Below are 18,026 nucleotides of genomic sequence, written 5' to 3'. Positions count from 1 at the left end.
GAAGTAGATATCACGACATGCCAGACTATGTGATGTCACGACAGGCCAGACTAAGCGATGTCACGACACCAGACTATGCGATGTCACGACAGGCCAGACTATGTGATGTCACGACAGGCCAGACTATGTGATGTGACGACAGGCCAGACTATGTGATGTCACGACAGGCCAGACGATGCGATGTCACGACAGGCCAGACTATGTGATGTCACGACAGGCCAGACTATGCGATGTCACGACAGGCCAGACTATGCGATGTCACGACAGGCCAGACTATGCGATGTCACGACAGGCCAGACTATGCGATGTCACGACAGGCCAGACTATGTGATGTGACGACAGGCCAGACTATGTGATGTCACGACAGGCCAGACTATGTGATGTCACGACAGGCCAGACTATGCGATGTCACGACAGGCCAGACTATGCGATGTCACGACAGGCCAGACTATGCGATGTCACGACAGGCCAGACGATGTGATGTCACGACAGGCCAGACGATGCGATGTCACGACAGGCCAGACTATGTGATGTCACGACAGACCAGACTATGCGATGTCACGACAGGCCAGACTATGCGATGTCACGACAGGCCAGACTATGCGATGTCACGACAGGCCAGACGATGTGATGTCACGACAGGCCAGACGATGCGATGTCACGACAGGCCAGACTATGTGATGTCACGACAGACCAGACTATGCGATGTCACGACAGGCCAGACTATGCGATGTCACGACAGGCCAGACTATGTGATGTCACGACAGGCCAGACTATGTGATGTCACGTCAGGCCAGACTATGTGATGTCACGACAGGCTAGACGACGACATTTTTAAAATTATAAATTGTACATAGCTTTTACTGTATTCCTATTTGTAAGCTCGATGGTAAACTATAAACGTTTGCATAAGCCACTTCCTCACATTAGGCCTATAGCAAAACATCTTGACCCGAGGGGCGGTATCGGTGCACTTTGTACAATACATCTGCACGCAGACACAAGGAGAAACTATTTAGCAGCTGAGAAACATGGACTAGCACACTGAAAGAGATTTACACAACTCTCTCCCCGGGCCCTCTGTGACGGGGGCGTGACATCATTGGTTTTATTTTGGAAATAGGGGGCTTTACAAAAAGGTGGCTTTCTGGTCGTGTGGTTTGCTCTTCAGGCTGTCGTCACGAAGATGTTGTCTCTGAACTCTGCCCGCTACCATCTGCTCACGTCCGGCTGTAGGTTTAGTCTACCATGGAATGGGTTGCTTGAATCAGCCAGGAAAACTAACGACTTAGCAGAGATTAAGTCACTGATTGTTGTGTATGACTAAATTGACACACGATACGCAATCGTCTTCTTTTCTGAAGGAACGTCTGAAACCTATATAACAAATGAACCGATAGCGAGCCTTGAAAGTCCTAGACCATCAGAAAGAGAGCACATATCATTGTGTTTCCCTTTTCCACAGCCATGTTTCGCCTTGTTCTCTAACATCCTATGGACTAAATAAAGGCGAAGAGCTATAAACATATTCTATTAAAATAGGAAAATAATCTTAGGTCAACAGGTCGATACCCTAGAAGTCATCAAAGGTTTCTTCTAAATAAATATTATTATTATTCGTCGTTTCCAGATTTTGTCTACACATCTATGTTTATATACAGCCATAGAGAGTTAGTTGCCCATCTTTTAAGACTGACTAACATGTCAAAACATTTTTTAATTAAAAGAAAATGCAAATGTAACTTCTGGAAGCAAAGTGTCGCCCTTTCATCCATGTATTGACACCGTTGACCACAAGTGTTTGAAAGAAGGTGAGAAAAAGTGACTGCAGGAAGATTAAATCAATAAACACTGTTCGATAGATGCTTTGTAAGCCTTTCCCTCCAGGGAGTAGTCCGTCTCATCCATTACTCCTCTCAGGTGTGTATCACAGTGGGAAAGAAAGGCGCTCATGTAGTTCAGTGACACGGACATTGTTTCTGTGACACCGTGTGTTCCTTTTGACTTTTTCTGGAGGATATAATACGCTTCCAACTAGATCTATGTGTATATTATACATTTTAATGTATGACTTATTAAAACGTGACTAGCCAATTAAAGTGCTCAATGTTTAAATCAGTAAAGCAATATTAGCTTCTTGCGATATTTGTTAAAGTAAACCAGAGGCAAAAATACAACAATGCCTCTTGTTTTACCTCTTGTTTGACCTCTTGTTTTACCTGGCTTTTCTCTGTTTTTTGTTTTGTTTGTTTTTTATACTGCTGAACAAGTGTGTACTTAAGTGTTTGTATTAGCAAGTTGGCCCTATGTTATACTGTGTACTTAAGTGTTTGTATTAGCAAGTTGATGCCAAGTTGGCCCTATGTTATACTGTGTACTTAAGTGTTTGTATTAGCAAGTTGGCCCTATGTTATATTGTGTACTTAAGTGTTTGTATTAGAAAGTTGGCCCTATGTTATACTGTGTACTTAAGTGTTTGTATTAGCAAGTTGGCCCTATGTTATACTGTGTACTTAAGTGTTTGTATTAGCAAGTTGGCCCTATGTTATACTGTGTACTTAAGTGTTTGTATTAGCAAGTTGGCCCTATGTTATTCTGTGTACTTAAGTGTTTGTATTAGCAAGTTGACCCTGTAATACTGTGTACTTAAGTGTTTGTATTAGCAAGTTGACCCTATGTAAAGGTTATGAAGGTGCAATGCCAAATAGATTTAACGATTGTTTTGTACAGGAAGTGTCTAAAATGATTAAATCTTTAAAACTCATGTACTCAATGCTCTAGCGATGTTAGAACTACCTCGATGTTGTGTCAGTATTGTAGCAACCACGGTACGAAGGGGTTCATTTAGCCCACGCCTATGACTATTTAGTAACCACAGGGACCATTGTACTGTTATAGTCATGACACTATTATAGTCTACTTACACATATGAAATAACTTTTTGTAAATGTTTGATACATACAGAATCAATCGATTTGATTTTTGTCACACCTAACCTTCTGGTTTACGGGGTTGAGACATTATCGTAGTCCTGAACCCGGGGTCACGGGTGTTTTGCTTGCTACGCCATTGGGTGGAGTCACAGGTGAGCTCAGCCTTAAACTTTTCCGAAGTGGTCAGAGAAATGTGTAGGAATTGTATCAATCTCCACTCGCAAAATTAGTCATTACAGTTATTGATAACAAAAATGTTTTTTTTTTTTAATTTAGGGCCACTGATACCTACACCCAATATAAACACCGAACAACTTCAAAACAAACTCAAAATAAAATTTCGCGACTTCAAAGCTTATTTCATTTTCTGTTTCCCTACACGCCTATTTCAATCAGTTCATATCGCTTCCGTCTTAGGATTAGTCAACACGATTTCGTTTTGCTTGAAGGACACGTCTTTGGAGGACTACATCTCGTTTTATGGCCACTGTCTTTTGAATTAAATCTTAGCTTCATTATAAAGGATGTCAGTCGTCCACTACTGCATACAAAGCATTACAAAAAACTACAAGCTACACTGTCGCTACAGAGCCGACGCGAAGGTTTCTTTTTCTGTATGTTGATGTGAGCAGGAGAACATTTGATGCATTAAAACAAAATGTGAAATCGGCTGCCACTTTTAACACGCCGGTGTTGATGACAAAGCATTCTAGTTTAGATAGTAAGTGTGGATTACGTGTTTTTTGTTGTTGTTGTTGTAGTTGTATCTATGAATTATTTTGTAATTAGAATATACTGTTTTCCTACTTTGTTTATTTATCGTGTAACCTGATCGAAGATATCGGAGATCAATAATCTTCAGTGAGAAAGAGGAAGTCATTCCGCTTTTTCACCTTCAGTTTATTGCAGCCTAAAAACTGATACCGCGACTTAAGGCTTAAAGAGGCTGTAAAAAAAACCAAATGTCCATAATATTGTGACCTGTTAATAGTCTTCTTCTCTAGCATGATTTATTACCTGACACATAGATCCTAATCTTATGTGGTCTTGTTTAAGTGTGTGTAGGACTTATATAGGTAATATCATGAGCTTCTCAATAGACAGGCCGCTATGTTAAAAAGTATAAAGCGATAAGTCCTACATGCAATAAATATCTTAACTAAAACACAGAGGATCTAAAGCTTTGTATTTACTTGAGGCAATGTTTGGAGGGAATAGTGCTAGTAAGAAACTGTGCCAATAAATAAAAGTACTAAAAGTACCATTGAGAAATAGTGCTAGTAAGAAACTGTGCCAATAAGTAATAGTACTAAAAGTACCATTGAGAAATAGTGCTAGTAAAAAACTGTGCCAATAAGTAATAGTACCAAAAGTACCATTGAGAAATAGTGCTATTAAGAAACTGCCAATAAGTAAAAGTACTAAAAGTATCATTGAGTAATAGTGTGAGGGAAACAGTGCAAACGAAAGTCATGTCCAGTGAGGCATAGTGTCGATGAGACAAAGTGCGAGAATCGGTGCCGATGAGGCACAGTATTAATGTGGGCACTGTAGGCATTGAGACACAGTACCAAGCGAAACAGTGCCAACTGATATATCATATACGGTACCAAGTGAAACACTGAGCCAACTGAGACAGTTCAAGCGAGACACGGTTTTTCAAGTGAGACACAGTGTCACCTGCGACACAGTGCCAGTTAAGCAACTTAAGTGATACACTGTAGCCAATATCGAGGAAAGACCCAGACTCTAAATAATTTTGGGTTATCAATTACATTTAATTTTTAAAAATCCCTTGGCCTTAAAAAAAAAAAATCAGTCACGTTGCATGATGCCAAAGTAGCCTATTTATATGTTTTGCTCTGGAGAAGGGGTAAGAGCGAGAGATGTAGAACGAGAGAGACAGATATGGGGTATACAGTGTGCCTATCTAGTAGTCTAGTAATTGCAAAATATTTAAGGACAAAATGTATAAGGGCCCTGAGACATAAGCCGCGTGCCACACTTTTATTTAAACAAAAAAAAAAAAAAAAGGAGCCAAGGCTTTTGGAAAGGATCAGGGTCTACGTTTATTTATAAACAGTTAATTACCTTGGTTTTTACAAAGGCTGTCTATCTTGGGAAAAAAAAGAGAGCCAACCCATAGTGCTTGTATTTGTGCGTGTGTCACGTAATAGCCTACCTAGAGAACAAAAGGTTTGCTTAATGTGCCTTTAATAATTAGCGTAGCACTTACATACCGAGTAATTGACTGTGTAGACCTAACCATGTAGCCTGTAAGATTTCTTGGACAAAGCAGTCAAGTGTTCTGCGTTTTGTACTATGCAAAAGCCAATGACAAATGTAACTCTTCTGTCCCATGAGGCGTACACTATTTAGCTATGAAAAAAACATTCCCCCACAAAACCACTGTAATTTTGTGAAATGTGTTTGATTATACTTTCTTAATCTTTAGCAAGCTGTGGATCCTTTAGCAATGATTAATATTGTACTGTGAAACATTCTTAATCTAGCTGTGGATCTGTTAGCAGTGATTAATATTGTACTGTGAAACTTTCTTAATCTAGCTGTGGATCCGTTAGCAGTGATTAATATTGTACTGTGAAACTTTCTTAATCTAGCTGTGGATCCGTTAGCAATGATTAATATTGTACTGTGAGTTAAATGTAACGCATTTCTATATTATTGCAATATTTAGCCTGCAGTTAGTTTAACCTATCTGTGAAAGAAGGACTGTAATTTTAAGGCAAAGGATAATTTGAATTTCTTGATAATAGCACATTGATCAGGTATGTTAAGCATTAAACATAGATCTATATTTAGTTTTGCTACATAACAGAAGAACATGTAGGCCTATTGAACTATATTTTTGGTAGTCTAAGCATGTTTTCCAAATAATTATTTGGATTTATTAGAAGTATATTTTGAAAGAAGCCTAAGTGTCTAAATTTATTACTATGATTATTATTTGAATATGCCATATTCAAGGGTGAAAAATATTGGACAGTCGTTTCAGTCTTTAGACAGGCCTATCTAATTTTACATATTAGAATTTTACTTTTATTAACCGTTAGCTTTGCACTACAACAAAATCTGGCTCTTCATTTACTGTGCCGATTAGCGCTTTATCGTATTGACATTGAAAAAAAAAGAAAAGAAAAACAGCGGCTATATTATATTTTTATTTATTTACACATTTTATGTGACCGGTAGATCTAGAAGGTAGATATATTATAGCACAAGTGCAGCATTGGGCCTATATTTTATCGAGTCTAGATCTAGAACAATAAAGTCCCAATTACACTTAGATTCTAGAAATTTTCTTGACAAAAGCTATAATAGTACAAAAAAAAAAAAGATAGGGCCGACTTCATGTTATTAATTATTCTACATCACATTCTCTTTCTTATTCTATATTCTGTGACTAACTCTCTAGCTTCTAAATCCGATCTACTCTATACATGTGACTCACAGACACGTGGCTTTTAAAACGTAGGGCCTAATCTAAGGCAAAAGGACAAAAACACCTGTTTTATTTGTGTTATCAAGTTTTTAAGTAGCCTAATATTTAACTTAAAAGTAAAACTCCATTGTTTAAAAAAATTAAATGTAGTATTTATCTTCTAAGCTGGACCTTTTGTACTGATTGCGGGAGTGACCTATCATCCCGATTGCTACAAAATCGATTCAAAGAGTTTCCGTTAAAGAATATAGGCTATCTGGGCCTACCTTTCCACCAAAGCGATTATAGAGTTTACCAAATGCTTACCACAAATTTCTTCCGAGTTTCTGCCTTTTGCATTATCAAAACACTCCTGCTACAAAGCATCTTGCTGGACACGATCTTATGGCAATCAAGTCCATTACAAACTGTACAGCTTCGAATGTCTTTAACACTTCAGAAATACTGATTCAGAAAAAAATCTTTTCAAAGAATATCCATAGATTGTGTCTGTAGTATAGACATTGTTTTAATAATTTAATTAAATCAAAAGTCCGGAATATATAGTCTATATAGTTCTATAGTTTGTATAGCTCTTTATGAAGAGTTTTGAAATTGGCATCACTTAGCCATCTTGCAGAAATTCAGATAAACAACCAAACTGTAGACCAAGTGCAAGAATATAAGTACCTAGATACAGCCAGCTATAATGGAGTGAAACCTGTCAAAATCTTTACTCCAAAATTCATCAACGAATCTTTTATCTTAGCTAAGAAAATAAAAAATCTCTATCAGCAGTCTAATTAACTTTGCCATCACCTGCTGTATGGTAATACTTCACTGGCACAAAGACATAGACTAAATGGACTAATTTTTAAAAAGGCGTGATATATTACTCAAACACAGCTACCATCTCTTGAAAACCATTTTCTTGAAAGATGCCTTTCCAAAACACACACGATCATTAAAGACCACCTGCACCCACTAAACCACTGGGACATCAGATCTGGGCGATGTGGTCGTCTCCTCTCTATTAGGGCTGAAAGATTTAAAAACTCCTTGATTTCACTTTCATTCAGAGTGTTGCAAGGTCATCTGTCGTCACTCAGAAGTGTATGTGTGACTGTGAATGTTGTTTGTATTTGCATCTATATTGTTATAGTAGTTATGGTGAGGTGGGCAATTGTAGTCAAACTGAATTTCCATTTGTTTGGATCAATACAATGTAAAAAAAACCAAAGAAATGATAATCGATTTTCGTAGGGACAAGAAGGGAAATGATATTGTTTCTGTAGCTGGAGAGACTATTGAGATTGTGCAAACCTTTAAATACCTTGGTACTATCCTAGACAATAAACTAAATTTTACTGCAAATACTGATTATATCAGCAAAAAAGGGCAGCAAAGATTACGACTACTAAGAAAACTGTCCTCGTTTAATGTTAGCGAAAAGGCCTTGGCTATGTTTTATCACGCTCACATCTGCAATATTTTAAGTTTCAATATCACTGCCTGGTATGGCAATCTGAGCATTAAAAATAAAAATAAACTTAATAGAATCCTAAATGCTGCTGGCAAAATCATTGGCAAAAAACAAACCCCATTTGGGCAGTTGTTTGAGACAAACATCTATAAAAAAGCTAACAAGATCCTCGAAATAAAGAATCACCCTTTGTGTCAGGATTTTGTGATTTTACCATCACAAAAGAGATACAAGACACCGATAGCAAAGACAAACAGACACAAACACTCTTTTGTTCCCCTGGCAATCAAATCATTAAATAAGAACAATCTGATATAAACTTTGTCACATGTAAATTATGAGTGAGTCTGATGTGAATGTACACTTTGGTTTCTTATAGTTATAATGTTTTTTGTTTGATGTAATGCACAAATTGTAAGACAAATTTCCTTACGGATAATAAAGATTATTATTATTATTATTATTATTATTACCTGAGAGTCTTATACTTCACACAATAGATTTTGATCGAGACCAATATTATGTAATTAATAGAAAATGGATTTTGTCCTCTTACTATAATCTTAGGATAACACAAATTAACCATACACAGTATGGAGTCTTTCAAATACTAGTCTGTGTTAGACTTCCACTTCCCTGTATTTAGATCCATAATATTTACTAACAGAAGACCTTAATTGTAGGCTTATGAACTGTGAGAATAGAATAATCAGCCCTATAGCCCAGGATGACTCACACAATCTACCTTCATGGCTTATCTCCCTTTGAGAGCTTAAAAAAAAAAAAAAAAAAAAAAAAAAAAACTTCACTTGTAGGCAGAATACTCTGTAATGCCATGATCTAGGGCTACCACACTAATAAGTAGCTTCAAATGCCATAGGTAACTTTTAGAACAATAGAGTTTACAGTTTTATTAAAGGGCTATAAATAGATTGTGAATGGACAATTTTATTGCAATCACAAACATTAACAGTTAGTACCACTATGTTATGTTGTTTTTAAAAGAATAAGGTTGGAACATAGCATTATGGTGTAGGAGGTTACTTCATTAGACAATGTTTTAAAGGAATAGTTGTTATTGAGTCAAAGAAATCTAAGATTGAATGTAAATGTTCTCAAATTATTTATTTCAAATCTATGTAGGCTATTGGCACTTACTGCAAGCAGTTCTTTTAATATTGAAAATCTGTTGTTAAGATTTGATGCTTTTGTATTCTAGGAGACCAGAAGACTCAACAAGTTTACAAGGATGCCAGAAGTGAAATACATACAAGTTTTGTTAAGTAAAAAAATTTTTTTTATCCAACAACTAGTTAGTAGTTACCATTATATAAATACATGTAATGTTATGTTTCAGCATAAATCTATTTACCCATTTATCTAAAGACACAATTATTTAATCTTTGATTCTAGTGATGAGGAACATTGTAAAGAGAACACTATAGAGACAGAAGAAAATGTGGAGCTACAAAAAACATTAAATGAACATTTCTCTGTAAGGATATCCACTTATTTAAAAGCCATAAAGGGGGGGGGGGAAATCATTATAAGCACAGTTCTATTAATGTATCAGTTAGTGATTCTAAGTCCTATTTACATAGGCTAATTATATATATTTTATATTTTTATTACTAAACTCACTCTTTCTTTCTGTCTGGTACAAAGTTTGTACACCTTATTTCTCCCATACCCATTACTGAATCAAGCTGAAACTTTGCACAATTATTCATTGGCATAGATTCCACCCAGCTCTAATGGGTACCTGACATTAGTTGGGGAAAAGTAAAGGGGGTTGGTCATTGTGCTGGCCACATTACACACTCGTTAACCATGGGCCAAAAAAAAAAAACAGATGACCTTTGCATCACCTGCCACATACATATCAAAGTCTACTTTTTATAGAAAACAAATGAGTCAATAAAAAAAGGAAACCAATTATTTAATTAATTACTGTGAATTTTTTTTTTATACCAACAAAAGAAATTATCTTTCAATATTTACATATATTGCTAAATATTTAGGGTTTTGTCCCTTTAGATAAATGTAAGCGTTTTTTCTCTTACACCTATTCTTGGATGAAGTAGAAACTTTTAACAATTAATTATTTTATTGTACCTAACAAAACATCAATCAAATAAAAAAAAATAACCTATTAGTCAATTAATTATTAGTAATTCATCATTTTATTTAATATTAAACAAAGGAAATCACTTTTATATTATCGAGATATATAGTTGTAAGTGCATAGTTCTTTCCCTTAGATAAGCTTTGTTTTGTTTTTTAAAAGGGTTTTTATATTTTGCATCTTTGTTTTTTTACCAATGCATCAATAAATCCAGTTATCAATGAAAAAGTCTTAAAAAGACTTACATTCACTAAAATTTTCTATAAAATATTATGTAATTATGATATTTATAATATGATCTGAAAAAATTAACATCTTAGTCTAAAGGAAATTACCTTGGCTAATTATGAATCAAGAAAATTATACAGAAAATCTTGCCATTTTCTAGTTTCACTGCATAAATGCAAAATATATACTCTAATTTAGCATTGTCTAGATATGTTCCAAAATGAACTACATTGATTCTCCTATCCATCACTACTGTTTTAATTAGCAACAAATTAGAATATATTGAAAAAAAAAATTTGTTTTTTTTTTACTTTGTTTAGTCAGAAATTTACCCTGAGAAACAAAAAGCTGAAATAACATTTGCAGAATTCTCTGAGACATTGAATCCTAAGGCTACCTATCAACAGGAAGAGTCAGAAGATTTGGTTCATCTACCTGCAAAATTGCAGTTGTCGACAGATAAAAACAACAATGTATGCTATCAATATTTTTTATCTTGATTTATAACCTCAGTTGCCGAATTATTTTTATCAAATTAACCTCTGACATAGCATTCAATCCTAATCTTCAATGTTACATTCATCAATTAAGTTTGGGAATCTTTATTGCAAATGTTCAATGGTTGCTGAGTGGTAAAGAGCTTGGATTCCTAACTGGAGTCCCAGGTTCAAATCTCGGTGATGACTTGAATTTTGATTTTCAGGATTCTTATGGTGCCTCTTATTCCAACCAGCTTTAATGGGTACCTAAGATTAGTTGGGGAAAAGTAAAGGTGGTTGGTCATTGTGCTGGCCACATGACACCCTCATTAACTGTGGGCCACAGAAACAGATGACCTTTAGATCTGCCCCATAGATCAAATGATCCGAAAGGTGAACCTTACTTTTTTTTTTTACTTAGCATTAAATATATTTAACTTTGTAGTCTGACTGTCAGACTGTATCATGATGGTTTTGATTTCCAACTCTGCATGCTTACATCCCCTGGCTTCCAGCCAGAGATTTGAGCTAGACATAATAATCTTCAATTTGGAAGGAATGTTTAAAACTATCCTAACATATCAACTTTATTTATACTGATCTTATTTTTTTCTTGTTTTTTTTCTTTCATTTTGTTTTAGAACCTGGACAAGTCCACTGATCTACTTCCTCATCACTTCTCTGATGTCCAGTTAAATCAAGACATTTTATGCTCAGATTGTCAGTCTCAAGACAAAATGAAAACTGCAAGAGTAGGTCATGTTTCTTTTGCTCATTAATCATACTTTTCAGTATCCTTCTCTCTTAACCAGGGATGAATTATGGATAGATAAGAAGACATTCTGTTGCTAAGTATTGGACCAATATGAAATGTTCTTAATGCTACTTTCACTGCATCAGTATTTCTTTTTCTTCATCTTTCTCTTGCCTTTTATCTTTAGCATAATGGCATCGAGAAAGATGTATTGAGTTAAATTTTAATATTAAGAAAATTGTTTTTTTTTGTTTTTTTTTAATTTTGTGTGATTTTTTTCAAAGATTAAGATTTAACATCTTAATCTTTTCAAAATCATATTTTTCTTGTTGAACTTAATTAGTTAAATAAATTATGAAATTTCATCATCTACGCAAGGATTCAATTGTTCCAGACTTTATTCCTCTTTCTGATTTAAATTGTAACTAAATTTATCACCATTTGTTCTTATCTTGATTAATTGAAATACTGAAAATAAAAACAATTTTCTCCTGTGAGTCAATATGTGGTTGATCCTAATAATGCTAGAATATTATAGCCAAATTTGATTTCATTCTAGTTTTGATTGGAGCTGATTTTGAATTTACTTTTTTTGAATTTTCTGATTATGAATTACAAACCTATTAACCTGTATGTCACAAAGGTTGAAAGATCTGCAGGAAGAATGCCCCCAAGAAGTCTTAGTGCTCATCTGACTGGATATAACAGGGTCACAGAAGTGTTGAGAAAAGCACCACCTCTACGCACTCCACCATCCATTCCTAGCCCCCAGCTATATTTCCAAACACCGGAAAGAAAAAGTGGCCAGATATTTGTAGAGCTGGAACACCATGCCAGAAGAACAAAGAGCCCAAAGAGTTTCATGCAGAAAGGTCAGTAATTCTTTTCTGTCTAGGAAATTCTTTTTGTCTGTTTTAAATTCAAATCTTTTTTTCTGTTATAAATTCAAATCTTTTGTCTTTTTACTTGCTTAGATTTACATCCTTCCATACAAATTAAGTGGCAAGAATTCTCCTAAGATCATTCTCTTGTGAGTTCTTCTGCCTCATCTGCTGTCCACATTTTTTTTTCTTCTTGGGATTTATCACTACTGAGCTAGATTTAACCTCTTTTTGACCTTAAGGGATTTGTTTCACGTTTCATTGAGACAATCATTGTAGTGAAGAAGAGAATCTTTATACCCATGTTTATCTATTTATTTGCCCAAATTTAATTGTTGTTTTTAAAAAACGGCACCTGCAATTTCCTATTTTCCATACCACGTCATGGTAAACATTTAATTTGTTGATAAGTAACTTTTTTTATCTGTTTGATCTGTATCTCTCTAGAAGGATCACTGTCATTTCTTGTATTCTTTTATTTGAAGAGTTCATCGACCATTTCTGATAACAGCATGGGATATCAAAGGTAGTTTTATTTATAGTTTTCCTCATTACATAATCAGTGGCTAGGAGGAATAGAAATTGGTATAAGATGCACCATTTGTAACAGACCCACTCTATATCAAAGAATTTCATTATTCCTTTGTTCTGACACAGCAGCTGGATTTTCTGTTGAAATGTTGCAAAATCTGGACAAATTGTTTCTTGATGTTTCTTGGAAGCCTGTTGATGCTTTGATTCTTTCATTTACAAATTTTTGTAATTGCTGTGACTGAAGAGTGATGAAAACTTTGGTGCTGAATACTCCTGCTATAGCATTTGCCAGGCTGCCCTTTTTGGAAGCTTTATGATTATTCCACTTTGTCAGTCAAGACCTCTGTCATTTACCAGCACAGAATTAGATTAGACTTTTTGTAAACAATGTACTGTCCACATATTTGGCATTTCTGCTAACACCATGTCTAGACTTGGTGCTTTGTTTTGTTCTGGAGCCTGATAGCCACAGAAACTTCTTTTCTGATTGTATCTATCATGGCTTCAAGTTAAATGTAAGTAAAAGGTCTTCAGATGTGAAGGTCAAGTTGAGATTATTTGGTAGACTGTTTCTTTACATTTTTTTTTACCCATCTTTTGTTCTTCTTTTGTTAGTAAGGATTAGCCATGTTTGTGCTATGTACTTTGTACAATACTATGTACTTTGTACAATGTATCACTTTTTGCTCCTGTAAGGTCATGGACTATGCAACAATCTTCCTATCAATCCTTGAAGCAGTTTACTGGCCTCTTGGTCCTTCTGTTCAAGAAGCTCTAAGGACCAAAGTTTAATGACAATGAAATTTATTCAGTTTGGATTTAATTACATTATTTCCATTGAGCTACATTTATTTTGAGATAACATAATTGAAACAGTAGTCGTTGAGAATAAATGGTTTGTATATTTATTATCTTAATTACTTAAAGAAACATTTTTTTTGTTAATAGTGGAAGGTCTGCGCAGTGTGAGCAGTATCCATCAATCACCTATTCCTAACAAAACAAGTAATGAATCCATAATTGGCACTTCATTACAAGTTTGTCGACTTCCAGTTGCCAGAAAAACTCCAACAGCACAGCTATTATCCGACTTTAATTTAGGTTAGTTTTTCTTATATTATAGATTTTTCAAATTAAAGATTATATTTTGTGCTTGTTGTCTAAATTTATTAGAATAATTATTTCCAACATTTTCATTACAAGAAGAACACCCTAGCCTATTCTGACCTTTTTTGTTTCATATGATTTTTGAAAATTTAAAGTACTTTTTTTTTTACTTGTAAATATACTTTATACTAACAACTAAATAAATTTAAAACATATTTGAAAATGTGAAAAAAAAATGTACCATAGTCTGCAACAGTTGTAGATTAAACATGTTTAAATTCCAGTAATGACATCAAGGTTTGTTTTTTTTTCTCTCAGATTTTACAGACAGAAATGTTACAGATCAAACTTATTTATCTAGCTCAGCACAATACCTAAAACACAAACATGTTTCTTTCTCTGACCTTCAACAAACACACCCCAAGTCAACGTCAGCTCCAACTTCTTCTCCAAGGTCAAGCTTAGAAGAAGCTGAATTGAGAAATGCCTTCTCTAGGCAGTCAAGGGTAGAAGACTCTTCATCCACAGCCAACAAATCCCTTGCTAGAATTGGAAGACCAATAGCCCAAGTCATGCAGGTTACTGATCCTGTAAGTTTGTCTCCAGTCATGTAGGTTACTGATCCTGTAAGTTTGTCTCCAGTCATGCTGGTTACTGATCCTGTAAGTTTGTCTCCAGTCATGCAGGTTACTGATCCTGTAAGTTTGTCTCCAGTCATGCAGGTTACTGATCCTGTAAGTTTGTCTCCAGTCATGCAGGTTTCTGATCCTGTAAGTTTGTCTCCAGTCATGCAGGTCACTGATCCTGTAAGTTTGTCTCCAGTCATGCAGGTCACTGATCCTGTAAGTTTGTCTCCAGTCATGCAGGTTACTGATCCTGTAAGTTTGTCTCCAGTCATGAAGGTTACTGATCCTGTAAGTTTGTCTCCAGTCATACAGGTTACTGATCCTGTAAGTTTGTCTCCAATCATGCAGGTTACTGATCCTGTAAGTTTGTCTCCAGTCATGCAGGTTACTGATCCTGTAAGTTTGTCTCCAGTCATGCAGGTTACTGATCCTGTAAGTTTGTCTCCAGTCATGCAGGTCACTGATCCTGTAAGTTTGTCTCCAGTCATGCAGGTCACTGATCCTGTAAGTTTGTCTCCAGTCATGCAGGTTACTGATCCTGTAAGTTTGTCTCCAGTCATGAAGGTTACTGATCCTGTAAGTTTGTCTCCAGTCATGCAGGTTACTGATCCTGTAAGTTTGTCTCCAATCATGCAGGTTACTGATCCTGTAGGTTTGTCTCCAGTCATGCAGGTTACAGATCCTGTAAGTTTGTCTCCAGTCATTCAGGTTACTGATCCTGTAAGTTTAACTCCAGTCATGTAGGTTACTGATCCTGTAAGTTTGTCTCCAGTCATGCAGGTTACTGATCCTCTAAGTTTGTCTCCAGTCATGCAGGTTACTGATCCTGTAAGTTTGTCTCCTTCGTGTAGGTTACTGATCCTGTATGTTTGTCTCCAGTCATGCAGGTTACTGATCCTGTAGGTTTGTCTCCAGTCATGCAGGTTACAGATCCTGTAAGTTTGTCTCCAGTCATGCAGGTTACTGATCCTGTAAGTTTAACTCCAGTCATGTAGGTTACTGATCCTGTAAGTTTGTCTCCAGTCATGTAGGTTACTGATCCTGTAAGTTTGTCTCCAGTCATGCAGGTTACTGATCCTGTAAGTTTGTCTCCTTCATGTAGGTTACTGATCCTGTAAGTTTGTCTCCAGTCATGCTGGTCACTTATCCTGTAAGTTTGTCTCTAGTCATGCAGGTTACTGATCCTATACGTTTGTCTCCAGTCATATAGGTCACTGATCCTGTAAGTTTTTCTCCAGTCATGCAGGTTACTGATCCTGTAAGTTTATCTCCAGTCATGCAGGTTACTGATCCTGTAAGTTTGTCTCCAGTCATGCAGGTTACTGATCCTGTAAGTTTGTCTCCAGTCATGTAGGTTACTGATCCTATAAGTTTGTCTCCAGTCATGCAGGTTACTGATCCTGTAAGTTTGTCTCCAGTCATGTAGGTTACTGATCCTCTAAGTTTGTCTCCAGTCATGCAGGTTACTGATCCTGTATGTTTGTCTCCTTCATGTAGGTCACTGATCCTGTAAGTTTGTCTCCAGTCATGTAGGTTACTGATCCTATAAGTTTGTCTCCAGTCATGCAGGTTACTGATCCTGTAAGTTTGTCTCCAGTCATGAGGTTACTGATCCTGTAAGTTTGTCTCCAGTCATGTAGGTTACTGATCCTGTAAGTTTGTCTCCAGTCATGCAGGTCACTGATCCTGTAAGTTTGTCTCCAGTCATGCAGGTTACTGATCCTGTAAGTTTGTCTCCAGTCATGTAGGTCACTGATCCTGTAAGTTTGTCTCCAGTCATGCAGGTTACTGATCCTGTAAGTTTGTCTCCAGTCATGCAGGTTACTGATCCTGTAAGTTTGTCTCCTTTGTGTAGGTTACTGATCCTGTATGTTTGTCTCCAGTCATGCAGGTTACTGATCCTGTAAGTTTGTCTCCAATCATACAGGTTACTGATCCTGTAAGTTTGTCTCCAGTCATGCAGGTTACTGATCCTGTAAGTTTGTCTCCTTCGTGAAGGTTACTGATCCTGTATGTTTGTCTCCAGTCATGCAGGTTACTGATCCTGTAGGTTTGTCTCCAGTCATGCAGGTTACAGATCCTGTAAGTTTGTCTCCTTTGTGTAGGTTACTGATCCTGTATGTTTGTCTCCAGTCATGCAGGTTACTGATCCTGTAGGTTTGTCTCCAGTCATGCAGGTCACTGATCCTGTAAGTTTGTCTCCAGTCATGCAGGTCACTGATCCTGTAAGTTTGTCTTCAGTCATGCAGGTTACTGATCCTGTAAGTTTGTCTCCAGTCATGCAGGTTACTGATCCTGTAAGTTTGTCTCCTTCGTGTAGGTTACTGATCCTGTATGTTTGTCTCCAGTCATGCAGGTTACTGATCCTGTAGGTTTGTCTCCAGTCATGCAGGTTACAGATCCTGTAAGTTTGTCTCCTTTGTGTAGGTTACTGATCCTGTATGTTTGTCTCCAGTCATGCAGGTTACTGATCCTGTAGGTTTGTCTCCAGTCATGCAGGTCATTGATCCTGTAAGTTTGTCTCCAGTCATGCAGGTCACTGATCTTGTAAGTTTGTCTCCAGTCATGCAGGTCACTGATCCTGTAAGTTTGTCTCCAGTCATGCAGGTTACTGATCCTGTAAGTTTGTCTCCAGTCATGCAGGTTACTGATCCTGTAAGTTTGTCTCCAGTCATGCAGGTTACTGATCCTGTAAGTTTGTCTCCTTCATGTAGGTTACTGATCCTGTAAGTTTGTCTCCAGTCATGTAGGTTACTGATCCTGTAAGTTTGTCTCTAGTCATGCAGGTTACTGATCCTATACGTTTGTCTCCAGTCATATAGGTCACTGATCCTGTAAGTTTTTCTCCAGTCATGCAGGTTACTGATCCTGTAAGTTTATCTCCAGTCATGCAGGTTACTGATCCTGTAAGTTTGTCTCCAGTCATGCAGGTTACTGATCCTGTAAGTTTGTCTCCAGTCATGTAGGTTACTGATCCTATAAGTTTGTCTCCAGTCATGCAGGTTACTGATCCTGTAAGTTTGTCTCCAGTCATGTAGGTTACTGATCCTCTAAGTTTGTCTCCAGTCATGCAGGTTACTGATCCTGTATGTTTGTCTCCTTCATGTAGGTCACTGATCCTGTAAGTTTGTCTCCAGTCATGTAGGTTACTGATCCTATAAGTTTGTCTCCAGTCATGCAGGTTACTGATCCTGTAAGTTTGTCTCCAGTCATGAGGTTACTGATCCTGTAAGTTTGTCTCCAGTCATGTAGGTTACTGATCCTGTAAGTTTGTCTCCAGTCATGCAGGTCACTGATCCTGTAAGTTTGTCTCCAGTCATGCAGGTTACTGATCCTGTAAGTTTGTCTCCAGTCATGTAGGTTACTGATCCTGTAAGTTTGTCTCCAGTCATGCAGGTCACTGATCCTGTAAGTTTGTCTCCAGTCATGCAGGT

At 36.6% G+C, this 18,026-nt stretch overlaps 1 protein-coding gene across 2 annotated transcripts in view; it reads left to right on the top strand.

The window, feature by feature from the left end:
• Positions 1 to 18,026, top strand: part of LOC106050190 (uncharacterized) — a 48,091-nt gene that overhangs the window by 15,477 nt on the left and 14,588 nt on the right. For both annotated transcript variants that reach the window (XM_056037713.1, XM_056037712.1), the window contains 7 exons: positions 9,078 to 9,141; positions 9,272 to 9,353; positions 10,532 to 10,684; positions 11,332 to 11,442; positions 12,088 to 12,316; positions 13,808 to 13,960; positions 14,285 to 14,556. In XM_056037713.1, coding sequence (XP_055893688.1) covers positions 9,078 to 9,141; positions 9,272 to 9,353; positions 10,532 to 10,684; positions 11,332 to 11,442; positions 12,088 to 12,316; positions 13,808 to 13,960; positions 14,285 to 14,556 — 1,064 coding nt within the window. The remainder of the gene's footprint in view (positions 1 to 9,077; positions 9,142 to 9,271; positions 9,354 to 10,531; positions 10,685 to 11,331; positions 11,443 to 12,087; positions 12,317 to 13,807; positions 13,961 to 14,284; positions 14,557 to 18,026) is intronic.

This window comes from Biomphalaria glabrata, chromosome 8 (assembly GCF_947242115.1).
Source record: "Biomphalaria glabrata chromosome 8, xgBioGlab47.1, whole genome shotgun sequence".
Lineage (NCBI taxonomy): Eukaryota > Metazoa > Mollusca > Gastropoda > Planorbidae > Biomphalaria > Biomphalaria glabrata.
The sequence above is the reverse complement of the archived record's forward strand: the minus strand, read 5'-3'. Positions and strand labels throughout refer to the sequence as shown.